This window comes from Triturus cristatus, chromosome 7 (genome assembly GCF_964204655.1).
Source record: "Triturus cristatus chromosome 7, aTriCri1.1, whole genome shotgun sequence".
NCBI lineage: Eukaryota > Metazoa > Chordata > Amphibia > Caudata > Salamandridae > Triturus > Triturus cristatus.
The window spans coordinates 707,650,929-707,678,505 of NC_140590.1; the positions used below are offsets into that span (position 1 = coordinate 707,650,929).

The 27,577-nt window shown below is 45.4% G+C and overlaps 2 protein-coding genes across 2 annotated transcripts in view; one reads left to right on the forward strand and one right to left on the reverse strand.

Annotated features, from left to right (window-relative positions):
* CCDC137 (coiled-coil domain containing 137) overlaps positions 1-8,638 on the reverse strand; it is a 46,997-nt gene extending 38,359 nt beyond the window's left edge. Inside the window, exon 1 of the mRNA XM_085617368.1 lies at positions 8,419-8,638. Within this exon, the coding sequence (XP_085473494.1) occupies positions 8,419-8,636 (218 nt within the window). The 5' untranslated portion in view covers positions 8,637-8,638. The remainder of the gene's footprint in view (positions 1-8,418) is intronic.
* A 311-nt stretch (positions 8,639-8,949) lies between these two features.
* OXLD1 (oxidoreductase like domain containing 1) lies at positions 8,950-26,641 on the forward strand. The gene is made up of 2 exons (XM_085617369.1): positions 8,950-9,087; positions 25,806-26,641. The coding sequence occupies exons 1-2, from the start codon at positions 9,052-9,054 to the stop codon at positions 26,295-26,297; spliced, it is 528 nt and encodes a 175-aa protein (XP_085473495.1). The 5' UTR covers positions 8,950-9,051; the 3' UTR covers positions 26,298-26,641.
* The last annotated feature ends 936 nt before the right edge of the window (positions 26,642-27,577 follow it).

Below are 27,577 nucleotides of genomic sequence, written 5' to 3' on the forward strand. Positions count from 1 at the left end.
CCAATCCAAGCTTGAGACCTGAAGAAACACCAGGGCTGTGATAACTTGAAACTTGAGGGTTTTAGGGATTCAAAAAGGAAGAGAAGGAAATGATCCACTGCAGTTTATTGTTGGGTTGTTCCGAAGAGTGTTCCCAGCCCTGGTGGACTGGCACATGGACTCTCAAATCCAGCGTGCACATCGGCTCCCAATCACCCGGAATCATACTAATGCTAATCAAATACATCCTCGTACAATTCTAATATTTGTAGGCAATTTTCTATTGAGGTAGATGATCTTCCTTATAGCTCGACCCACTGCACCACCCACTGTCGATTCAATGTATCTGTTTGTGCGATCAGATCTTTGCAAGCTCACTATGGAACAGGGGTGGAAGCTGTGGCAAATAATCGATCCATTAAAGGGGTTGGGGCACAGGTCTTTCTTCAGGAACCAGCCAGACTTAGGATTATTAAGGATGGTCGAATACAGTTTGGTTATACCGAGTCAGATGCAGCACACGTTCTTAGTCAATGGGAGGGATTATCTCTGCCTACTTGATTTCAAATTATGCTGGCTTGATTATTGTACGGTCTTAGGTCCTGGTAACTGCCCGACTTATGTCTGACCTATGCGTGAACATGTATATTTAATTCTTTCTTTTTTCTCTGTTACTGCCCTTTCCTCTTCTTTTTCTCTTACTATTTGGTTAAATTCTTTTTGGTTCACAGGTTCAGTGGTTGGAGGTAGGCAGCGGTCCCAGGTTAGAAACTTCACAGCACTTTCACACCAGCTTACAGCTCAGGGGTGGGATGATTCCTTTCCAGGGATACGGGGGAGGGGCTATAAGGAGGTGGGACTACTTGTGCTGCTCAAAATCTGTTGGTCAGTTGGTGATTTGCTTTAGGGGTGTGGGGGGCTGCAGAGGTAAAATGAGTCAGAATGGTCGGAAGGTGCAACTAGCTATGTTATTTGTCAATACTGGTGATGCGATTTGGGGTGGCTACACTGTGCATTTATGATTCTTTGCAATGGATGGAAAGAAAATAATGTGTTGGAATGTGACTGGCTTTAATCGGTCTATCAAGCAAAAATTCACTTGAGAAGAGATATTGTTGTAAAAACCACAATTACTGTGTCTAATTGTTACTCAATTGGCATACAAGGATCGCTCACTATTGAAACACCTTGGTTACAATACTCCTATAAGTACTTAACAGTCTGCTTCTATTGGGGTGGTTGCCAAAATGTCGGACAGGCATGCTGAGGTTAAGGTACTCCAAACTGCAGCTGATTCAAGGGGAGAGGTTGTCGATTGTTCAGCTTTTGGCGTATGGTCAAAAATGTGTAATCTGTACAGTGTATGGTCCAACTTCTGACGATCCGGGGATGTTTGATCTGCTGTGTTTAGAACTGCTAGATTGGGCGGGCGGTTTGGCCCGCTTCCTTCTTAAAAGACAGTCTTGTTTCGGGTTTTCTCAACCGATGCGTGCTCTAAGCCACAAGCCCTGACCTTAGGAGTTCCACAGGGCTAAGTTTTGAGCCCCCTTCTATTCAACATCTATTTCCGCCCATTTGCAGAGCTAGTCGAGAGCTGCAGACTTACCCGTTTTCCATATGCCGACGATACTCAGATAATTTTCTCTTTATCGTCGGCACAGAACCATGACCCTTAGATTCCGAACCTGGGCTTGAGCAAAATCTTGACATGGATTAACAAGAACTTCCTCCAGCTTAATGGGGACAAGACACAGGTCATGATTGTGGGTAAGAATGCCTCTCTGTGGGGTTCTAGACACTGTCCAGAGTCCCTTGGGACCCTGCCCACCCAGTCTCCTCTAGTGAAAAAACTGGGCGTGCTCATGGATAATATATTCTCCATGAAACAAGTGGCTAGAGTTATTGCTACTTGCTTTGCAGTTCTCATATGGCCGAAAAAGATTTTGGCGGAGCCCTTTAGCAACGCAAAGAACGGCCATTCAGGCCTTAATCATATCCAGAGTGGATTACGGTAACGTGCTGTACCTAGGTGCTGACAAGACCCTAGTTCAGCGCCTTCAGGTCGTGCAAAACGCAGCTGCTAGGTTGCTTTTTCGCATACTTAAATCCGCCTCAGTTTCCCATCTGCTTCAGGAATTACATTGGTTGAGGATCATCAAGCACATTGAGTTAAAGCACTGTGCTTTATATTTAAAGCCAAACACGACTTAGTCCCTCGTTACATTAAGCAACTGGTGGTTGCCTACCAGTCGACTCGCACCCTAAGATCTTCAAATCAAACACTGTTCTCTGTACCAAGGTTTCGTTTAACCAACATGAAAGGACATTCTTTTGCATATCTTAGTCCTAAACTGGGTTACTCTCTTCTCTCTGCTTTAAGGAATTGTAATTCACTCCGGGGCTTTCGTAAGGGTTTGAAAACATTTGTTATTTTAGCTTATCCCATCTGACCTGTACACTATCCTGCACCGGGAAACCCTCTGGGGTAGCTGCGCACATTACAAATTGCATAATAACAATAATAATTTAATACTGATAGGTTATTTCAATTGCATAATGGATTATGGGATAGACTCAACTAATCGCTCTGCTCACTTTCGTACGGCTAAGACAAGGTATTCCATTTTAGAAGTTGCCCGAAAACATGGGCTGACTGTTGTGTGGAAGACCTTATATCACTCTCAGCCAGGGTATCGCTTCTACTCCTCGCCTCACAAACAATATTCAAGCATCAATATAATCTTTACTGGGGCACAGGTAGCCCAGGGCGCTGAAATGGAACACCTGAAAATTGCTCCAAGGGGCACACCTCACGTAATAAAGTCACACAAAATACCGAAAAGACACTGATTTCAGAACATGTGTGGTTCATGGAAAAAAATTAATTTCTGTCAGACATTTCCTACCCTAACCAGTCTCCCAGTGGCAGAAAAGACATGAACATTTAAGTTGTGTGTCGAACATTCTGCATATTTAAGTTAAATGTAAAATTGCAGACTCACACAAGACCTCGCTTGCATTGCCTCAGTTTAGGGTAGTCAACTGTACTGTGTGGAATGTTCTGTTGCCTGTAAACACCTAGTGAGGGACACCAAACATCCTGCTTTTTGCTGGTCACAGGACAAAACAAACACCTAAAGGAGGATTTGAGCTGCCTGATAGGGCACCTTGAGCAGACTAGTAGGGTATCCCCCTCTCACTATTTAAGCCCCATGATCTGTGAAAGAGATGCCTGGGTGGGAGGAACTGCAGCACAGGTCTTGTGCAGCACAGGTCGATTGTGCCCCTAGAGACCTATGGTGATTTGGCGCTATACAAATATAAATTAACAATAACAGCAATCTTGCACAATGCAGCTTCATGACCACATTCACCTTTAGAGATGCTAATAGGGGAGGGGACACCTGCAGTTAAACACAATGTGTAAATGAAAACCAGCCTGTTGTACTGCTCATCTCCTTCCAGAATGTTCCACCCCACTCCTCTAGGCACCCGTACCTCTCTCGTGCTCATATCTGAATTGTGACGTATCAGCTGACATTCTAGAATGTCAGCTGATCGAGCGGCGGTGTTGGCATGACCCAGGAATATGCCCTTAGTGTTTATTAATCCAATTAAGGTTCAGAATCAGTTGGTGGATGGGCTGAGCAGCAGGGAGGCTGCTCCTGGTGGGGCTCTCGCTTATTTTCTTGCTTACTCTCTGACTTAAGGATTACTCACTCTACTATGTATCCTGCTACTCACTAAACCTACAATGAAATGCTACCTGGCTTGGAGAACTCTTCATTATACTACAGTTTGGTACCAGGAGTGCTGAACTTCATCAACCTGAAGAAGCTGTCACCTCACGCTCAAGGTAAAGGAATTTCCCTGAAACTAAAACTACACTTTTAAAATTACACTGGCACCTCGAGCCCCACCAGTGACCTTACCATTGGTCGCCCACAACCCAGTCTAAAAGTGCCATTTCCTGCTGCCTGCCATTTCCTGCCACAGGCTTGAGACAACTTTATTTTACCAGCTCCTCATGCCTGCTAACCTGCTGTCTGCAGTTCTTACGACATCCTTCCCCTCTTTTACTGTGGTATGGGTGTGTGCGTTGTGTTTCTTGTGGAAAGGGAGATGGTGCATGTGTTGTTTGTACTTGTCTTTCCTGTCTTTTCCTGTTCACTTTACTTCCTCCGCCTGCTTTTTCCATTCTTAATTTCCATGCCATCTTTCATTATTTTATCCTCTCATTTTTCTTGCTACTTTTTATGCCATTTGAAACTTCCTTTCCGTTGTAAAGGAGGGAGATATGTGGTAGCCAGATTGACTGCTTGATAGAATGTTGGGGCTTGGAATGTTTACGTGCGTGAATCAGTTGGGGGATGGGCTGAGCAGCAGGGAAGCTGCTCCTGGTGGGGCTCTCGCTTACTTTCTTGCTCACTCTCTCACTGAAGGATTACTCACTCTACTATGTATCCTGCTACTCAATAAACCTACATTGAAAAGCTACCTGGCTTGGAGCACTCTTCATTATACTACACTTTCCCAGAGAAACGTTGCCGTAATGTGATCCCTGTTCAGATTTATAACAGTGCTTATTTTATTTTTTTTTTTCCAGCATATTTAGGTAAAGTTGTAAAGCAAGGATTAGCTATTAAATCTAGTAGTGCTTCCTCCCCATCCCAATGAATTGTCCAGCTTGTTAGGAGCTGCGCCAAGGTGTTTTTATAGCATGTAATTAATGATGTACTAAGCCTATTACTATTTGAGCAGGCCATTGTAACGACTGTGTGGACAAGGGTTCAAATCACAACGAGCTCTATCGTGTGGAAGCGGTACGTCTTCCTTCATCTCGTCAGGTTCCGACTGATCGCCACTCTCTTACAGTCTAGAATTGTAATACAGATCTGTTACTCTACAGAGAAACATTTAATTGTATAAGCAGGACAACCGTCCTTCCTGACCTAGTAACATTCTCAGGATGGTGCCAGGTACCGGTGATACCCTCAGAGCAATTAATTTCTGAATTACCATCAGGGGAGTCCCATAAAGCACTTCAAGCAGGAACACCTTTGTGCATCTTCGTTCACCCCCAGTCAGGTTCTGAATGAAATCCACTCCTTCCTACACTCTAGAACCCTTCTTCGCATCCCCATGGTTATGTGCATCACTATGACATGAGCAATGTTATAATAGATGTCCACAGCCTACATACCATGGTCATAGCTTATATTGAGTGTCTACACTGACGTATTTCTGTCATTGATGATACTCAAGATTTCACAGACAAACTGGCAGATCATTACACGGCCAAAGCAGACACGTTGGACTCATACTGAAAACAAAGACAGCACCAGCACTGACCCTTTTCCAAAACAACAATCCAAGAATACTCAAACCCAGTCTCTCCGTTCATTCCAACACAATTAATTTATGGACCTGGTCGAAGCAAGCAGGCCTGCCGGCAGCCCTTCTGGCCCGTGCTCACCGCGAATCTTCCAGACAATTCTTCTAACAACCTCTCTGCTGCCACACCAGTAAGAAGAATCATCAACAATTCCTTAACTACCAGAATGTTTCCAGAAGAGCTCAAAAAGTCATACATATGCCCGTTACTGAAGAAAACAAACTTGGACCCGCTGAACCCTGACAACTACAGAACAATTAGAAATGTACCTTTCCTGAGCAAACAGATAGAAAGAGCAGCATTCGCCCAGAAAGAGCAGCATTCGCTCAGATGTCACAATTCATTGAAGATAATGCCATACTTTCAGACTTGCAAACGGGATTCCATCCAGAAAGAGGCACAGAATCTGCCCTTGTTGCCATCTGTGATGACCTGAAGAACACAGCTGACCTCACCGGGGTTGCTGCACTACTTCTCTTGGACCTCTTAGTTGCCTTTGACACGGTTGACCATGACACTCTGATACAAAGACTCTACAAAGCCGGCATAGAGGGGACTGCTCTACTCTAGACTGGATCACATCCTACCTTCGCAATAGAACGAATGTCATCCATACCCCCCTTTCTCGTCCAAAGCATACTTCACAAAAGCAGGGTCCCTTAAAGGCTTTATCATCTCGCCCATGCTTTTCAACATCTATATGAAGTCATTACCGGCACTGATCAATCAATTTCACGTCATGTGCTATAACTATGCAGATGACACGCAAATACTCCTTCAAAAGGAATACCCCAAAGACATAAGAAACTTGCCAATTTTCAGTTATCTCAGAGCTGTGGATCAAAGGATGACGTGGAGCCATCTCAAATTGAATGCTTTCAATACGGAAATACTCATGTGTGGCGATTGGAAAAATTATGACCCACTCGCTGTGTGTCCTGATGATCTGGGAACACTGCCTAAAGTATCGAAGGAAATAAGAAACCTCAGAATGACCGTGGACTCCAAGCTATCAATGAAAGCCCAAATGGACAAACTAGCACGATCAAGCTTTGTTACTATAAAAACTTTGCGACGAATCATCACCCATTTGGGATTTCCACACAAGGTTCAGGCTACCATCTCTCTTGTTCTGTCCAAACTCGATTATGCCAATAGCCTTTACCACAGATCCCCTTTAACGACTATGAAAAGACTACACCGGATTCAGAACTCAGCTGCCAGGCTACTCTTACATATAAAACTGCAAGACCACATCTCCCCTGCCTTGCAAGCCCTGCATTGGTTACCGGTTGCCAGCAGATCCACTGTTCAAGCTGCTTTGTATCACCAACAAAGCAAAACATGGAACAGAACCGCTCTTAATCAGGAATAAAATCACCAAATACATTCTACAAACGAACCTCTGATCTAGAGTGCCACATCGCCACAAAATCCCAACATACAAGGAAAAAAAACATAGGTAGCACATCCTTCTCTGTTGAAGCAGCCAAACTATGGAACTATTTACCCCCCTCCCCCCAACATAAGATCCAGGGATAAGCACCTTATCTTCAGAAAACAGAAATATACAGCATATCCCTCTGTATATAAGCATTTATTTGGACTATAGATATGTACCTTTATATGTGTATTGCTTTGTATAAACATGTATAATAATTATGTTTTTAAAAATATATTCATTAGTTCTGCTTAACAAATATACATATTACTGATAGTTACAATTATTCTATGTTTTTAACATGTATATAAGAGACTCCATAAATAAGTAAATATGTTATAACTATTTATCTATAATTACTTCACTATTGAATTACACGAAAAAATAATGTTAATTAAAAGTTGAATATCCAGAGTTTATTAAATGCATCTTTAATTTACATATACTACCTTCCTTGTGTGTGTGTGTGTGTGTGTGTGTGTGTGTGTGTGTGTGTGTGTGTGTGTGTATATATATATATACACACATACACACACACACACACATATACATATACACACACACATATACGCACACCTTCCATGTACCTATATATGTATTACTTTTCTTCTAATTCAGCATATTCAAGGCACTTCCCTATTTCTCACCCTATACCTCTATCAATATATCCTCTGCCTCCACTCTCTCATTCATCCCAAACACCTTACAACTACTATGAGACCCAAAATAACCCTGCCTCAACTCTTTCCTACTTGACCCCTCCTTGCATCATCTCGTACCTCTTTTACTATCCAGATCTCCCAAACAAGCCTTTCTAAACCCTTCCCTCTGACTCTTCCCCCTCCACCTCCCTTTTACTCACCCCAAGCCTCTTCCTACTGCTACGTGCTCCAAAAAAATGTTTTACGCTTTTCCCTCTCCCTCCACTATCCTTTTCAATACATATAACAGACTAACATATCCACCCTTTAAATTACTTTCATATTTCACTATACTAATTCACCACTAATCCTTTATGGGTTCCGGAGTAGCATGCTACTCGACGAAAAAGCGCTGCAACACCCCATCAGGGGCAGCAAGCGCTATATAAATGCAAATCTTTTCCTTCTTCTATCCCTCCACTATCCTTCTCAATCCAAATAACTGACTAACGTATCCACCACTCAAATTACTTTTATATTTCACTATACTAATTCACCAATAATCCTTTATGCGTTCCGGAGTAGCGTGCTACTTGCTGAAAAAGCGCTTCAAAACCCTCCTGAAAAAGCACTTCAACACCTCCATCAGGGGCAGCAAGTGCTACTATATAAATGCAAACCTTTTGCCTTTTCTGTATCGCCACTATCCTTCTCAATCCAAATAACTGACTAAAATATCCACCACTCAAATTACTTTCATATTTCACTATACTAATTCAACACTAATCCTTTAGGAGTTCCAGAGTAGCGTGCTACTCGCTGAAACAGCGCTTGGACGCCTCTTCCTTGGTAGTAAGCGCTATATAAATGCAATTATACTACAATATACAATACGTGTCAGAGTCTTTTCTGTTGTATATAACAATCTGAGGTTCTCTTTGCCATAAAGGGTGTGCGCTTACCTCTCCTGCATGTGCTGTCTCCGGCTAGCGGGGCAGAAGGGATCAATTGCTTTTATCTTGCCTTGCTTGCCCATGCCTACGGCTGAAAAATCAGACGGTGATCCCACAAGCACAAGTCCCACGTGCCCACTCTGCTGTATTCGTTTCTCGTGAGTCTTTCCCACATTGACCTTTGCACTTTCGTGCGCATCACAAGGCTTCCATCTCATTGGATACATTGTCTGTCAGCACTTCTCTGTCCCGCCCTCACCTATGTTCAGTTGAACAAATCCTAATGACTGTCTACCTCGGTCCATGTATAATGGCTGCTTTTGGCTGAAATAAATTCACTTATTTGGCATTGAAAATGTATTAACGTTAGGGTGTGTTTTAACGTACCTTAGTATAGGAAACTATAACCAATTTTGTTTTGCTTTATACTGCAACTACTATTTCTTTCGCGAACAGCAATTCCAATATGGCTCTTATTTTTACTTTTTTGTCGTCGCGGCTAGTTGGTAAGTCCGTTGTCTGTTTCAACCCGGAAGAACTGTCTGTAGTTCCTTCCTGTGAATGCCTGTTGAAGACCAGGATGACGGTGACCTCATAGATGGCGATGGGTTTCCTTGAGGGTCGAAGTGCAGCTTGACTGGGATGTATAGTTTAAAGGCAATCTCGAAGGCGGGTTGGGTAAGACTAAGTTACGACTTCCCCTTTCTTCCTAGCTTGGCAAATAATTAAGTCATCGGCTCGACATCGCTATCCTGGCATGCATCATTATTAAACTTGTGTCTGTGTATTGTCTAGGTATTGAACTCAGTCTCCGTCTATGTTCTTTAATAAACAAGTATAAAATACGCTTTATTTACTTTTGAAGCTATCGCTGTGTTGTGTTTTACTTGCGATGTGTTTATCACGAAATACGCACAGTAGCTGCTTTTGTTTCATGTTCGCATATTGCTGTAATAATATTGTGCATATATACAGCATTACTTTATTTTTAATATTCCGTGTTCTTTCTGTTGTATGTTCTAAATTGATGTAATGTTGATTGCTTGGGTTTATTTGTTAACTTTAATGTTGGTAGGAGACCTTCTACTGTATTGCAAAGTAAAGCATGGCGTACTGGACAACATTCCTCAGCGAATACTTGTTCACAATTGTCATATGCTGCGATCTACAGGTCTGAGATGGAATCTGATCTGGCCTGTGTCGGTTAATTGAGAACCAGTTAATTAGGTAATAGTTATAAGTGTATGTTCATTAATGAGTTCATAACTGCAGAAACTGCGGCACAAAGCACGATATGAAATAAGTAATCATTGTTAATAATACAATCCGGTTAAAATCATTTTTTTGACAGTTTGTGGATCATTGATGCATCAGTAATAGAGAAACTGACCTTCCTATTTAAAATCCACAAGGCATAACGTAATCGATTGCATTTAAAAGGAAGGTAATAGCTTTCATGAAAAGGGGTTGAACTTAAACGAGACAACTCTGATATGGAAGTGGGGTGCTAGATAAGAAACATTTTTTGAGCTTTCAATTAAAAAGGTCATTTTTAGAAGGCTACCTACAGTCTTAGCAGCGAGTCTGGAGGAAGAACATATCCGAGACAAAACAATGAAAAAGCATATAGAAACAATAGTAAGAGGTCATGGTGCTAAAAACAATTTAATCTGGACAGACGAAAAGGAGTGAGGAAGTAGATCTTACCTTTATATTAACCATTATTGTTTGGATGGTGAAGCAGATCAGCATGTCATAATGAAATGTTCCAAGTGATCTTTCTTAAATTCAAACTATGCCTCAAATATTGCGTCAAGTTGCTCTCCGTGACACCAATGATAACAGAGTTTATATATGAATACTAGTGGTCCCTTAATTCTCTTCAGAATTTTCAGGTCACTTTTAGTATTCCTTTCTGGGGCAGTCTTTTCCCGACCCATAATAGGATCTTTTTGCATAATGCTTCCAATGTTCTTTGTAACATTCATGAGAACGGTGTTGCATTTGTGTTGGTTTAAAGTTCTGTATCCTGCCATCTTTCACCAGTCCCATTCCTATTATGGATGTCATTTGTACTCCTAGCCTAACTGGAAATCCACTAATGTTTTGAGTGAAGAGTGAAGCTGATATTCCGCTCACTGCATGTTACAGTAGTTCTTATTTGCTTACCAGTCTCCGTTAAAAGAGGTGAGATGATTTGAACAGTTGAAGAAATGGCTTTGGAAAATTCAGAGTTTTAATTAGGTATAGGAAGAGGTGCCAGTATTTATTACCTCTACCTTACGGGATGATATTCTCTAATATGGTCATCTTTGTGAATAGCATCATTATTGTCTGAGTAGTACAATTTATTTACCGACTTCCCGTCACGAGAGGGATAGGTTTCTTCAACTCTACCAGTTGCCTCTTGATCTCTTTTATCTGGGAACCCACTGTAGATACAAGTTCTATGTGCGTCAGAGTGTGTTCCTATTTGGGGCATCTTATCCTTGATGTTATCCTTATGGTCGCCTGGGTCAGCGCCTCAATCCGGTTCTTCTGCATGTACCCTACGCAGTCTAGATTATCTGTAAAACTGTCCCCAGATGATTTAGAATGACCCGCCCTCATCTGCCATATTTTTATTCTATATTATTCAGAGCTATGAAATCCAGAGTTCTGTGTCAGCGGGAAGTACAGGGTAAATTCCAACATTTTGGTGTATTCACGCTTTCTACACAATATAGGAAGGCATGTTAGCATGCTGGATAAGTGCTTCAATCTTGTTGATCTTGTATTTCTGTTCATCTTGGATCTAAATGAGTTACATCTGTAGTCGAGACCGTTCACAGCTTTTATGACAGATCAAGGGTTCAGTTCAAAAATTGAAAGTTATATAAAAAAAATATATTTACATTCAGATTACAGAATTTTATGGAAAGGATACAACTAAAACATTTTATTTATGGAAGCCTCTGTGTCTGCTCCTCATCCTTTGACTAAGGATAGTTTAATCTCCTTTTTTATAAAATTGTTTTTTCTATTTTAAATGTGTAATTGTTTATTCCATTTTAAATGTATTACACCACACAGTAACTGTTGAACAATGTCGTTCAATAAGTACAAAGAAAACCAAAAGAAAAAATTAACATATTACTGATTCAGTTCTTTCCCAAAAATGGAAATATATCCAGCTGAGTCATTGCCTAACTAGCGGATTAGGAGCTACCCCAGGAGAACTCCAGGAATCAACCATATTACATTCATTGCGTCTATAGGGGGTGGCACCACATGGGTGTTATGTCAGGCCTTTACAAAACAATGGTGGGACAACTATGCTCTAAACCCTTAGAGGCCCAACTCAAGTTAAACTAGAAAATACAAGTGCACCCTTAGTGCAGAGATGAGAACTGGGACAATATTATGGAACTGCACAATTTAGGCATTAGACAGTCCTGGTTGAAACGTTATTTTAAGATCCCACAAAACGGTCATTGCTCCCATTAGAAACTAGCCTTGGCTGGCTTGCTAGCTAAATGAGCATGCTGGAGATGTAAAAACCTGGGGTGGCATTTGCTCTACATTTTGGGGCATTGCCCTGCTTACAGTGGTATTGGACTTCCATGGAGACCAATCTGAATAAGCACTGTGATGAAATGGTAAAGCTCACAGAAAAATTAGTATTACTGCACAACACTGTAGATAGTCCAAGCTTGCATACCCATTATATACGATGGCTGGTTACTGCCCTGGCTAAGGCAAAAATATGTACTCTCCAAAACTGGTGGTCCCCGCATGTTACAACTGTAGAAGAAAGGGTGATGGAAATGTACAAAATGGCCTTTTTTGAATGAATCCTATACAGGCTGAATCACAAGGTGTCAGTTTTCCATGAAGTGTAGTCAATTTGTTTTATTTAGAGTTATTTATTTATTTAGATTTATAACATTTATAGAGTGCACTATTACCATACAGGTGCCGCTGGGAACATCTATTTAGACATGAGAGCAAACTGCTATCGAGAAAGGCCAGATCGGTGCAAGATAATTACATGGGAAAGAGCCAGGTTTTTATGACCTTCCTAAAGTACAGTAGGTCAGCTGCAGGTCTTAAAGCGGCTGGTAGTTTATTCCAAAGCTGAACCACTCTGACCATAAAAGCTCAACCGCCTTGTCTTGTTTTCAGAAATTTTGCAAAGTACATGAGATTCGCAGTTTCTGAATGAAGACGTATCCTTGGAACATATTTTTTTAATCTTCTTTGCAGGGTCGGAGGGCCATTACCCTGGTCAACATTTATTAATGCTGATCGTCCTGACCATTAGCACATAATAGGACCCCGAAGACCTGTTGTTACTCAGTAGGCACGCTATTTGCTATGAGACGGATGTCCGGTGACTCAAGCTTTTTTTGAGTGGTGGGGCTTCACAGAAGGGGTTCAGAGATAGGTACTTAACCTTGTAATATGGGTTAGAACCCACCAGTATTCAGTGTGGAAGGGCTTTCCAGCTCCCATTGTTTCCTAAAATGGATCTGACTTGACTTACCTATCCCAGAAACTGGAGAGTTCTTGATATCCACATGCAAAGTTCATCGCAACCAGGTCCCTTGTGACTAGGTGGCAACAGAACTCATTTAGGAAGCTGAGCCTAATGTGAGCGAGTGGATAGATATATGGCAGAGCAAAGCTCATAAAGGGGAAAACACTAGTCAGTAGTGTGTAACCCTCTACATATTTTCCAGAAATTACCTAAATGGGCAATCTCTTGTGAATTTTAGGGTCACTGCAAAACAATTTATGGAGAAAAGCCATGTTCTCAACATTGTCTGAATCATTGGATTTGCAGATACCAATGCTGTTGTTTTAGATGACTAAAGGAGCTTCTAATCAGGTCCAGCCCCATGTGAACCTCTCTCTATTAATGCCCATAGTGGTGTTTCCCTGCTTCCCGCACATTATGTAAGTTATTTGTCAAAGATGTAATGCATGGAGGAGCCTAGCGCGCATCCAAGATGGTCGCGTGAGCACAGGGCTCCCCGGACCCTCTCTGCTCCTCGGAATTTATCCTGAGAATATCCTGACTTGGCTTATGGAATCTGGGAGATAAAGACCAGCTGAGCGTATATCTCTTTTCAAAACTCAAATCGGACCTGGGAATCCTGAGTTGTCGTCGTCGGAACTTTTGGGACCCACCCGACGGAGGTGACCGGGGTGAAGGTGACCCGAGGGACCGGGCTGCAATTGAACAACAGCGGCTTCAGCGCGGTGCCAGCTGCCGATCCACCACTTTCGGTTTCGGTTTTGCACTTCAGGAGACCGGCAGGGAGGTGCGCTCGGGGTGGAGAGGTGCTTCCTGGGCCTCTGCATGAGGTTTTCTTTCATCTGCCACTAGAGCGCCTATCGCCTCGGACCCCCTATACCGACATTTTGTGGTCTTCTTGCTGGTGCCTTACACCTCTTGATTGGAGGTCCCCTCGGGTGACCGTGTTCACATGGGGGGCAAAGGGGGTCCCGAGGGCCGCAAGACCAAGGCTTCCCTCCGCGGGGGGGCAGTCCAGAGCAATAACATGGACCGTTACACCCAGGGCAGGGGGCCCTCTGGCGCTGCTGGCCTCCCCTCGGATACTGCGGAAGGAGGCGCGACCGCCACTACGGAACTATCCTTGCAGGACATTATGGGCGCCATTGATGGCATCAGGGAAACCATCGCGACGCAATATGAGGCCCTGGCCCGTAAGATTGACACTGTCGCGATCGATGTCACCCTGATCCGGGCCGACCTCTCCAAAACTAACGAGAAGGTCCAGGCTCTCGACGCACGGACCTCCACCCTCGGTGCGGATGTGTCGGATCTGCGGGCCGCGCTTGGAGACATTCGGGTGGTTAACGACCATATGGCCCGGCGGCTTGAGGACTTCGAGGGACGGGCCCGACGCAACAACATCCGCGTCATAGGTGTACCGGAGTCCTCTGACGGCCGCCCGGTTGACCTCGTGGTCGAGGAACTTATCCTGAAACAGTTGTCCTCGGCTGGCCTAAGTAAGTTCTTTGCCGTGGAGCGGGCCCATCGAGTTCCGGGCGGTCGGCCACGGCCGGGGGCCCCCCCGAGGCCTATCGTGGCCAAACTGTTCTACTACAGGGACCGCGACGCTATTCTTCAGGCCTCACGGACCCACGGCCCGGTTCGACATGAGAACTCGACCATCAATTTTTACCCGGACTTCACGCAACTGGTCCAGAAACAACGGATGGGATTCCAAGGGGTGAAGCGTCGTCTCCGTGAGCTGGGCCTAAAGTATTCGATGCTCTACCCTGCAAAACTCCGAGTGGAACATGGGGATCGGACAGCCTTTTTTGACTCTCCTGTGGCTGCAAGTGACTGGCTGGACTCTCTGCCGGACGGAGGTGGCCGTCCCGGACCCTCTGCGGGCACCGCAGGTGATGGGTCCCCTTTAGAATGACTTTTGGTCCTTGATTTTGCCTTTTTGCACAGTACAATCGGGTCTTATTTCATTTGCATATTGTGTTTTACCAGGACCAGTGAGGGGGGCGGGCGGGGACGGGTCCCTTACCTCCTCGGGGTTCTTTTCGTAGAATGGGGTTAGTGGGGCGACAGGCACACTGCAAGTTGGGGGGGTTTTTTGGCCCGCAGGGGTGCAGGGTGGGGGGAGTTGGTCCTGGGGTGGGGTTGGGGGGGAGGAGGGTTTGTTTTGCTGTGTGTTTTTTGTTTACAGGGCGAGGTACTGATTTTTGTCCACATTTGGGAACTGTGCTGCAGGCTGGGGGACCCTTGATCTATTGGGGGGGATGGGGGGGGACGGGTTGAGGCTTATGTCATGGAACGTCAATGGGTTGGGGGACCGTATCAAGCGGGGTGTAGTACTGCAATATTTGCGTCGTCTGACTCCTGATGTGGTGTTTCTCCAGGAGACGCATCTGGTGGGCAATGTTTGTCATGCAATGAACAGGGGGGGATACCGCCTCGTGGCCCATTCTGGTTTCACAACTGGTTCCAGGGGGGTGGGCATTCTGCTGCGAACCTCACTTCCGGTGGAGATCACTAAGATAGTCTCGGATGACAGAGGGCGCTACGTGTGTTTGATTGGGAGGTGGGAGGGGCAGCCCCTTGCCCTGGTTTCAGTTTACGTCCCCCCGGGCCTCCAGAACTCCACCTTCACTGACTTGGGTCGAATGCTGCTTGACCTTCCGGACGGCCTCCTGCTCATGGGCGGGGACTTTAATTCTGTGGTTTCGGGTGAACTGGATCGTCACCCACCAAGGACCCTCCCCGCTGCCCAGGCATGGCTGGGTGGGATGCTGGAGACCTTCGGCCTGGTGGATAGTTGGAGATTGATGCATCCGACCCAATGTCAATTCACCTTTCACTCGGGGGCGCATGGGAGTCTCTCTAGGTTAGACTACTTCCTTATGCCCGCGGCGCAGACTGGTCGGATTCGAGAGGTCAGGCACCTGGCGCGGGGTATCTCCGACCATTCTCCGCTGTGGCTTGTTTTTGACACCGGGCCGCGGTCTGCAGGGCGGATCGCTCCCATTAACCCATGGTACCTGCGAGACCCTATGACTCGTGACAGCCTGGTTAAGGCTATGGACCAATACTTCCTGGATAACGAGGGGTCGGTGTCTTCTGCAATGTCCCTGTGGGAAGCCTTTAAAACCGTGATCCGCGGACACGCCCTTTCCCAGATAGTGGTGGCTAAGAGGGTCAAGAGAGAGGCAGTGGTGAGGCTGGAGACTGACATCTTGGGGCTGGAGTCGGCCTTGGAGGCGAATGTTACTCCGGACGGGCTCCATGCCCTCAGCCTGAAACAGTTTGAATATAGGTCCCTGGTCACTGACGCGGCCAAAACTATGTATAGGGAGCAGCAGGGTCGACTGTACGATGCCGGGGACAAGGCGGGAAAGTTGATCGCGTGGCTGGATAGGAAGGAGAGAGTGAATCGTGTGGTCCCGGAGTTGCGTGCTGCGGATGGTGTGTGTGTGACGGAGCCTGGCGAGATTGTGGAATGTTTTGCCGACCACCTCCGGGCTGTGTACTCCCCAGTGACTGACAGGGATGAGGACGACTCTCGCCTTCTACTGAGGGATATCGCCTTGCCCTGCCTGTCCGTTGAGGACCGTGAGCGGCTGGACGCCCCCTTGTCGGTGGATGAAATAGCGACCGCGATCCGCTCCCTTCGCTCGGGCAAGGCTATGGGTCCCAACGGTCTGCCCATTGAGCTATATAAATTGCGCCCTGACAAGCTTGCGCCCTTCCTCAGTCGCATGTTCCGTGAGTCTCTGGCGGCGGGTTCCCTCCCGGCCGATCAGCGTTTGGCCACGATAGTCGTTATCCCCAAGGAGGACAAGCCGCGAGATCGCTGTACTTCTTACCGGCCTATTTCACTGCTAAATGCGGAGCCTAAGATCCTGGCGAAAGTCCTTGCCAATCGTCTGTTGAGCGTCGTGTGCGATCTGATTCATCCGGACCAATGCGGATTCATCCCGCATCGTAACACCGCTCTTAACTTGCGGCGTCTTCATGGCGCCCTTGCCAGGGCGGAGCTCCTCTCCGAACCGGCCGTGCTGGTTTCTTTGGATGCCACGATGGCTTTTGACACCATCGAGTGGCCATTCCTCTGGGCTGTCTTGGCTAAATTTGGCTTTGGGGAAGGGTTTATTGGCTGGGTGAAGCTTCTGTACACGGGGCCCATGGCTCAGGTGGTGGTGAACGGGCGGGTCTCGCGGCCCTTTGCCCTCGGCAGGGGCACGAGGCAGGGATGCCCGTTGTCCCCTTTGCTCTTCGCTCTCGCCCTGGAGCCACTCGCGGCTTGGCTCCGCTGGGAGCCCTCGCTTCAAGGGATCCGGTGGGCCCCGGGCTTTGAAGATCGGGTTTCGTTGTATGCGGACGATATTCTCCTATATCTCACCTCACCGCGGCAGTCGCTCAACGTCCTCTTTGACGTTCTGACTTCCTTTGGGAATAATTCGGGTCTCACGATCAATTGGTCTAAATCCTGCATCTATCCGATCTCCGGTGGTCCTCCACTCCTACCGCCTCGGCTTCCGATCCAGGTATCACTGAGCGGCTTTAAGTACCTGGGGATATACGTTTCGCTGGACCCGGTGGCTCGCTATGAGCTGAATCTCCTGCGACCGCTTCGGCGATTGCGAGAGGATACGGCCCGGTGGTGCAGGCTGCCCCTGTCCCCGCTGGGTCGGGCCGCGCTGTTCAAAATGATGTCCCTTCCCAGGTTCCTCTATGCACTCCAGAATTCCTTCGACGTCATCCCAGTGGCCTACTTTCGGGAGGTAGAGAGCCTGCAGAGGAGACTGGTGTGGGACGGGCGGGCGCGTATTGCTCTTGCTAAGCTTACTCTCCCCTGGTATGACGGGGGCATCGCGCTTCCCGACATTCGCAGGTATTATTGGGCCGCGCAGCTTTCGGCCATCAACCATGCCACGTATGCGCCTGGCCTGAACCCGGCGTATGAGATGGACAAGTTCCTGCTTCCCGGCGGGGACTATAACAGGGCGCTGTACTCCCGCTCGGCTGGCCGGACCCTTACGGGTCCTACTAAGATTGCTGTGCGGACCTGGAGGGCCGCCACTGCTGCCACGGGCTGGGGTGAGCGACTGACATGTGCTACTCCTTTGTTTGCCTCCGATCGCCTGGGGAGCCTCTGGACTACGAAGGGGTTTGACCAGTGGGACACGATTGGCATCAGCAAAGTGGGAGACCTGTGGCATAAGGGCGCGGTTAAGACTTTCGCGGCTCTTCAGGCCGAATATGAGCTTACGGATAGGGAGTTCTTCCGCTATGCCCAGGTTCGACACGCCCTGCTCTCGGTCTTTGGAGAGGGGACCACGATCCCGGTTTCCTCGCCCCTCGAGGACCGCATACTTGACGGACATGTCCCGGACAGCACTATTTCTTTAATTTATAAGAAACTGATTAATCATCGGGCTGACCTCTTGGTGCGCCTTCGGGAGGCGTGGACGGGGGATGGGGTGGAATTGGACGACGAGGACTGGCAGTCTGCACTGTCGTCCCCCAAAGAGGTCGCCATTCCGGCCCGTCTCCGGTTGGTACAGCTTAAGATTCTTCACCGGGTGTATGTGACGGGTCCTCGCTTGGTCTCGATGGGATATTCCGACGATGGGCTCTGTAAGCGGGGTTGTGGGCTCAGTGCCACCTTTCTCCATATTCTGTGGGAGTGCCGCGAGGTGGCGGACTACTGGCGCCGGGTACATACGGTTATGGGACAGGTCACTGGGGTTGTGCTGCTGCCGGAGGTGCGTCGTTGTGTTCTGAATGTGTGGGAGCCCAATGATTATAGCGCGGCTCAGACTCGGTGGGCGGCCCTGGGGAACATGATTGCCAAGAGAGATATAGCGCAGCTTTGGGGTGCCCAGCGGCCGCCCACCGTGTCAGTATGGAAGGAGAATATGGACTGGTGTATGTTCAGGGAGAAGACTGTGTATGTTGCCCGTGGTAAGCCGGGGGCATGGGGCAGAATCTGGGGGCAGTGGAATGCTTATCGCGGGGGTATCTGTACGCCCCCCCTGGTGGACACCGATATCGCCATGTCCCCCTGACCCTTGACGGTTCCGGGCACCTTTTGGAATGACTATATATGGACGTTCAGTTCCCTTGGCCCCCCCCCCCCCCGTCCCCAGCCTCCCGGTACTCCTTCCTGTCGTGTGCTGCTTAATGGTCTGACCTGGAGTTCCCCGGAGGAAGCCTGCCCTGCGCCGTTTGTCTTTATGCCTCGCCTTTTGTTTTTCTTTTAGTTTTCTGTGTTTGTTTGATCTAAGTCTCCTGTGCCTCTAGAACTATCCGGACTCACTACGGGGCCGACCCCCGGGAACCGACTGCAGCTTTGATAAATGTATATTTCATTCTGTACTTAGCGGCCGGCCCTGGTGGTTGTAGGCCCGTGCTTGTAATCGACTTATTGTTCAATAAAACTTTTAAAACACAAAAAAAAAAAAAAAAAAAGATGTAATGCATGGGATTAATGTGGAACGATAGGCAAGCCTAATCTCCCCAGCGGTCTACTGGCCATCAATTTTGAGTGTGTCAGCCTAGGTCATGTCGGCCCCCATATAAAGGATCATATATCTATACATCTATCTATGGTTTGTAGCGTCCTAAGAGGTAGTGTCAGGGGAAGCATAACCATCACATACATAGAGCTTGGGGCCGCAAAACTTTGACAGTTTTCGCCCTACCCCAAAGTGATAAGTTTAAATGATTCCATCTCACATAGTCGTAGGCCATTTTAGTAATCAGCTGATTGTCTTCCACCATACTTTCCAAAACCCTTTCTCACATGTATTTCAATCTTTCTCTCTTCTAACAGAAATTGTAATCACTAATAGAGGCAGGTCTTGTGACTCAGGCCATGGGGAGTGCCTCACTTTTATCCCAGTTCACTCCACAGCCTCAGATGATGGATAAATCCTCAATCGTATTCTTAAGGGCCATAAGTAATGTTTGCAGGTTGAATAACGTAAGCATTATATTGTCTGTGTATAGCAATATGTTTGAGGATCCAGCAGCAGCACCAGTTGCAGCTATGGAATATGATTGGCGGATGGTCTGTGTCAATGGTTCTTTTGCTAACAAGAACAGGAGGGCAGATATGGTGAAACCCTAACATGTCCTCCTTGAATCCATAAATAATCCAAAAGAAAGTTGCTACAGCTAACCTGTGCATTAGGTGGCCGCTTCACCTTATCAATGAAGTCTGTGCCCAGCCTGAATCTGTACCCTGCCGCAATGTCTCTTCCGATTCTGAACTGTACAGTGTAGTATAGTCCAATAAGAAAGCTCAGAAGTAGTATACCATATGTAAGATTAGGACATATATACTCCTTAATAAGATGCTTCTTTCCTATTTTGTATTTATTTTTATGTTTAAGAACACATAGGGAACCCTAATATTGTTGAAATTGCACAGGGTTCTGATAATACTGAAGATTCACCTACCTTCCTTCAGAGCTGAATCTAATGAAAATGACTTTATCGCCTGTTGAGCTGGAAATGTCCCTACCCTGAGTGCCTAACTGTACTGTTATCTACTTTTATGGTATTTTTTTATACCGAATAACGTATTATTATATATACTGTTATCTGGATCCCTAATTCAGACTTTTGTTGTCGTAGGCGTACACCGATCAGGCTTGTGTGCCATACCATAGGCCTTTATCCCTGATTGCTGTTTTATTGTACCAGTAGGGGTGTCCAAAGCGCTACCTTCATAGTGGTGGAAGTCTACTGCCTTCACCAAGAGTTAAGCAGCATGAGCGCTGTGGTGGCAGCATACCGTCTAGTGATCACTAGAAGTGAACAGGTCCTTTTAAACCTGTCACTGGAGTGATGGATACAGGCTCACTCACCTTTTTTAAAGTTCTACTACTATGTGATTAATTCACCCTTGGACTAGATCAGTTGGATATAGTGTTGTGCAGCACGGGAGTGGCATCTCTGCCCTTAGTGTATGTGTGCCTGGGAAGGGTACTGTACATTAATACAGCAGTGCTGTTCAGTGCATGCATGGTGAGCGAGTGTACTCGTTGGATGTATACATGAGAGGAATACATTACATGAGAGATGTAGTGCTGTGCAGTGGGTGTATAGTGAAATCATGTGCAGGGTGTATGTGTGTTTGCAAGAAGTACAATACATGAAAGGTAAAGTGTTGTGCAGTGCATGCATATCGGATGTGTGTACTGGCAGTGTTTGTGTTTGCATTAGCACACCATGGCACACACAGAAAGGCTACAGTACTGAGCTGTGTGCACAGAACAAATGTGTCTGCTCAATGTATGTGTGACTGTGATGGCACAATGCATAGAGGTATCAGTACTGAATAGCGTAGTTGCTCTTTCTATATCCTGAGTGCAAGTGTGCCTGTAATGGTACAATACATGGAGGGCCCTGGGTTCCATTTTGGAAAGCCCAAGCCTGCCTTGTGATGACATGAATGGCAACACCCAGACAGATTTGTGTATTGCTGCAATACTGTGAGCTGGTTGGGACACACTTGAGAAAGGATAGAGAGACTCCTCGTATACATCAAAGGGTGGTCTTTGATTCAGTGATAGATCACAAGGAAAGGACCTGGACACATTTGAGGAAGGAGATGGGGCTGATAAGAGAATCCTAAAGAGTAGGACCTTTTGATGCACATATCACTGTAGCTGACATCCAGGTGTGAACTCTAGTCACTCCCATATCGTGTGTTGTGGGTCTGTCAGCTTTAGAGTCTCTCCTGCTGTGACAGACAGCCTGTCAAGAGGAAGAAGAGTGAGAAAAGTGTACACTTCAGAAGAAGCTGAACCTCAACAGAAAACTTCAAAGACCCAGACCCTAAATCACATTTGGTGTCTGGAAATGGACTATAAGAAGGGAAGATTAAGACCCCAAAATTTGTCATCTGCTAAGCAGCCAGATGGGCTGTGTGAGGAGGGGAAGCTCTGCAAGATTTCTGCCTTAGGCCAGTACTGGGGGCCAAGGCCTGCTAGTCCCCATTCTGGGTGAGGGTCATCACCCACAGAAACCCAGACCACCTGCTGTCACACCAGCGCCTGCCTGCTTGCCAAGACCAGTGTGCCCTATGAGGATAATGAACGCATTGGCGGGAGCGAGGTCCAGTAGGGAGCCAATCGCATGGACTGCTGATGTGGGGAGACGGCTGCTGCACTTATTGGGTTGCTGCCTGTGTGCAGAATCCAGTCAGTGACCCCCGTATGCTAGGAGATGGCCGCCATGAGCAGAGTACCGTGCTGAGAAAGTAAAGCAGTGTGGCACCTGTTGCCAGAAGTAGCCGCTGTGAAAGTTATTGCGGGATACAAAGGGCAGGAGCTTGAGTGGAGCCTAGCAGCGACTTCATATGTCAGGATGGACTACCGTGTGGTAAGGGCTGACATCTTGGCCACTAGAGTTAACAGCAACGATGTATGCCTGAAAGAGCTGCCAATACCTAGGTGGTTACAGGGATCAGCGGTCACCCGAGAAATGTGAGCCGTGACCCATTGGTCACCACGAAGCATTGAGGATTGAGCCAGAGCAGCCCCAGTGCAGCTGAGAAAGACACCGTGTGTGCATCTCACCCAAGTGAGGAACTCAAGACTAAGTATTTGACTGGATATTGATTTATTGACACTGCTGTGCGCTCTTTGAGTTTTGAGTCGTGTTCACTGAATTGTATTCACACTCCCTTCCCCACCACCACCACCACCACCCCCATAGGGAGCCTTGGACTGCTTGACTATAGCTACCACTGAGAGTCAAGTGCATAAGGGGTGCTTGGCCCAGTTGCTCAAGATCCATAGTAGGTAGGGCCCAGAGACATCAGGGGTAAAATGCCGAAACCCCAACGGTTGGGCCCAGTAACCCCTGCGTGCCCCGTGGTCCTCTGAAAGGGGTTCTGACATCACAGTTTGTTGGATTGCTAGCTTGCACACATATTCCAAGTGCAGGGTGTTAAAATTTAAAAAAGTACAGCCATGCACTGAGCGAGAAGTGAGTGTTTTGCTTGACATTAGAGCAAGTGAATTGCTGCACATTCATTTGTTGTGTTGTGTTGCAGATCCCAATCACACTTTAAGTTTCAACAGAGTGCCATCTTCCACGCTGATTTAAATCATTCCAAGTTTGAGGTCTCGGAAAGAGCCAGCATAAAGTAAGTCCTCCCCTCACATTGCAATCCCTGGACCTTCATCCAAAATATAACCTCGCCAGTACTGGGAAGAGGAACGAAGGGCAGTAACAGAAAATGGCATTAATACATCATTGTGCCCCAGTGCTAGCAACATAGCAATAATACTTTGTCAGCTTCTGAGTTTGCAGTTCCATGTACCCTTGCCCCGTACATAAACAATGCTAATACCTTTGCTCTCAATGGCGTTGAAGTACCACAGTGTCTACATCTAAAAACAAATTTTTAGTCCCACTACTGATGGCATACTACTCCAAGATATGCCAATTAAAACTTTTAATAATAATGGTTGAATTAAGTGCATTTGAATTGGAAATGCAAGCAGTTAATTTGCAAAAGTGCACATAGCAAATCTTCGTACTTCGGGTTTTGCCCTATGGATGTGCCAGGAACAGCTAGGAAGCTCAGTGTCGCTGGAAAACCTCTAAGCCTAATCCACCCCACCCAACAAAATAGCTCTGCCACTGCTGTCCTATTCATAAATACCTTGGAGTAGAGAATAATCAACATATCGCTGAAGATGCACCACAACCAAATGTTTTCTGGTTAGACTAGAACCTAGATCATCACTGGTTGATTTGTGCATAGCTAATTTTGATACGTATTGAAGTCAATTTTTACGGTTTCCAGAGGTAAACTGTCTTTGTGGCCATCCTCATAGAAAGTGACATCACTGGTACAGAGCACACAAGGGTACTATCAGAGCTCACTCAATAAAAGTAGTGATCAATAAACACAATCACATTTTCCTCAAGAGAGAAAAGTGACGAGCATAATGGTCCCAGGGAAAATTGCATGGTGCACAAGACCGAGCACAAAGGCTACTATGTGACTCAGTGCTGGTGAATTATTTCAACAGGTTTCCTGCTAAAGATGTCTATGTTTGACTTTCATCCCACTCATGTACTTTCAAAATATGCGTAAACAATTGAAGGAAAGGGGGGTGGAGAGAGGGGGGAGAGAGAGATAGATAGATGGATGGATGGGTGCAGCCCGTGCAGGGACCACCTGCTGCTGGATGACTAATGAAGAGTTAAGGGCAGAGGTGGTTACTTATGTAAAGGCTTCCTGTCTCAAAAAAGTCTACAAAGGGTTGGGATTCACAGCTTAGGAAAATGGAGCCCGCCTCAAGGAAATCTGTTGAGGCCTGCGTGGCCACAAAACCTTTCTGGAGGGATAACGTGGAGGCTACAGGCAATCGCAGCTGCCAACCCTTTTCATCTTTACTAAATAAAATGTCTCCATCTAAAGCATTTCAGTGGTACATGGAACAGACCTCAAAAGAATTGATTACATTGAATGGCACATTCTAAATTGATTATCAATATCTGTAGCCAGTATACATAATTCAAAGTTCAGGCATAATTTGCCAGTAGCATTATCTTTAGTAGCCTATCGTATCTGAGATGGAGAAGAGAAGTTTAATGTTTAATTAAATTGGACCCCCCCCCCCCAGGAAAGCATGTGCTGCATGTGGGTTTTCATACTGAACAGATGAGTTTATAGTTGTAAGTCTAATGAATGAAATAAATGTATTGTTTAAATTTCATTAAATCCATATACAATTAATTACATAGCTTAAAAACATGACCTACTAAATAATTTATCATAAAAATACAAACTGCAATTAAAAAGTGCAAACTAATACATTAATCCTTCCCATCATCTTCAGTCTCAGAACCATTTTCCCACACGTGTGACCTATACATTTTACCAAATGTGCTAGAAGTTTTAGTTCTTGCTTTTACAACAAAGTGACAGTGCTTCTGAAATTGTTCTGATACCTTCCACTGTAGAAATGGGCTTGAGGTATTTTTCAGTGCCTCTAACAATGATGGACAGAGACATATAATATGTTCAATGGGTTCATAGTCTGATTTACACATCCTGCAGAAACTGTAGATTTGCCCCTTTAAAGTCCAGGAGCCATCAAAGTCCTTAAAGGGAAGATACAAAAAAATAAATGGCATAAAAACCTCCTCTTCCTATGCGTGCATATTAACATTGGGGTAACCTTGTCTTGAGAAGGTATAGGTTTCTATAGCATACATATTATGTTTGTTGCTTTCTGCGGACTCCATATTGTCAAGCGGGATTGTGCCTTAATACCTTTAGTTTTTACTTCGTTTCTGGCAAATCTGGGTAGGATCTCTAATGGTGGAAGTTTATATTCATCCAGGTGCTGGATGATTGAACTATCAGACAATGGTGCCTCAGACATTTACATCACCAGTTATATTTTTAATAATAATTGATATTTGTACCTCAAACAGAGCTTCCTAATATATTGCCCTGTGAGCTCAGATGTTTAGCTTAGAGTACACTGTCCCCTTTTCAGAGAATCATTTTTTTGGACAGTTTTATATTCTTGACATCCTTCATGAGCACTACATTTATTGTACCATTATTACCTAGACGACTTTTTTAATAACTGAATTAGTACCAATTTCTGAGATTTCACCTGAAATGCACCCAACTGCAAAAATGGCTTAAAAAATAAACACACACAAGGGGGAACATCTATAGTAAGGCAAAGCAATGTGGATTGGGATAGTCAAACATATATATGAGGTTGTTTCGCCTTACCAATTTAAATGAAACCTAGGTGGAATTAGCTGAAAATTAAGCGTAAGCGATGTAATTTTTACTCCTATAAAATTAACCTTATGTCTTTATGTTTTTTATTTGTAGATGTCATGGGGAACCCTGAAACTGTTTAGGTATTACTGGAGGTTCAGACCACTGCAGACTCCCCCACCTTCCTCCGTAGCTAAATCTGATAGAAACTTTATTAACACCCTCAGCCTGATTGCTAACTTTTGCTCTGAAACTAAGCAGAGGGGGCCCAAAAACAACATCCATTCACCTGATGGAGGAGTGAGTATTTCTTCAGAATCTACTACTGGATCGCCCATAAAACAGGATTCTGATTCAGTTGCAGTAGATGCTGTATCAGATCATGATGCGTTCTTTCAGCCCCTCTCAGTCCCCACTCCAGCACATTGCTGCATGAGTGGATGTCAGAACTGTGTTTGGATTCAGTATGCTGAAGACCTGCTACAACATTACCACAATGGTGGCGAGAGGGCATTGGCTGCCATTGAAGAACATGTCACGGACGAGAACATGAAAATGTATCTGAAGATGGAGATGAGGTTTAGGATGAAAGCGGCAGATGTGTGATACTGCCATGTTAAAAGTAGTGGTTTTGCTGGTTTTACTATATTTTACAATAGAGCAAGAAAGAATATAAGGTATTGGAGTGACCAACCAACTCGTTGTCTGTCTAATGCATGGAAAGAGGAACTACAGTCCGAACAGAATTTAGCATGTCTCCTAAGCTCTGACACTTTATGCAAATATCTGGGAGGTTTGCACATATTTAACTGAAATATTTATTTTCTTAAAATATATATTTTCAATGTTTTTATGATCCATCATTTTGTTATTTCTGATATTTACTATTTGTATTGATTGGGTAATTTTTTAAGCTGGGAAATAAAACCCTGTAAGGGAAGCTTGCCAGAGCCTGGTGTATGTCTCTTTGGGGGTGTCCTTGCGACAACACTGCACTCTTATCACATCTACACATGGCACTGCTTTAACTTTACCGAAAATTGCCATATAACCTGTCAGCGAAACACCTTGCTTTTCAGACTGTTTCTTGTAAGCTGATCTCTTCTCTATTTTCTCTACAGCTCCTACCAAGCTCCTTTAAGGGCCCGGCACTGATACATTCTGCTGGGAAATTCAGGATGTTATAGAGGCTAACTCTTGATATTCCATGCATTCAGTAAAGCCTAGTTTACATAGTAATTACCATTTATTAAACTGTACCCCCGGCTTTTAAGATGTTTTGAAAGGAATGTGCCACGGACCATATTGGGCTTTTTTGCCATTATTATGTGACCGTTTGTTTAGTAGATTTGACATCCTTACTTGTGTCTTTAAGGCAAATGCAGCCCCAAGTGTTTGTTGAAGAGGGTGTGGCCTAAAGGCCAGAGCTGCCGACATTTTTTAGCCTGAAAACAAGGTTCGAGACTCTGCATCAGCTCAACATTCTGTGATTCTGGGCAAATCAATTAATCTCACCATGCCTACCAAAAATGAATGTGTCCTTGTGTAATATAACTGGTGCTCATGTAAAGTGTTCTGATAACTTTAAGTCGAGTTAGCGCTATATAAAACTGCAACAACAACAAAAATCCCTACCTTGTGCTCAATTATTCCTATCTAGTCTTAGTGATATAATGGACGAGGAGGCCGCTTCTGAATAGATTGTGTCCTCCCAGTCTGATTCCTTCAGTGCCCAGACTCTTCAATGCCTCTTGCTTCAAAGATTCAGACCAGACTTGTGATGGAACGATCAATCTATTTTCAGGTTGGCACAAACGAAATATAAATGCAGACAAATGTACTCATTTAATTTTATAGTGTCCTACAATTTTGGAGGCAAATAAAAC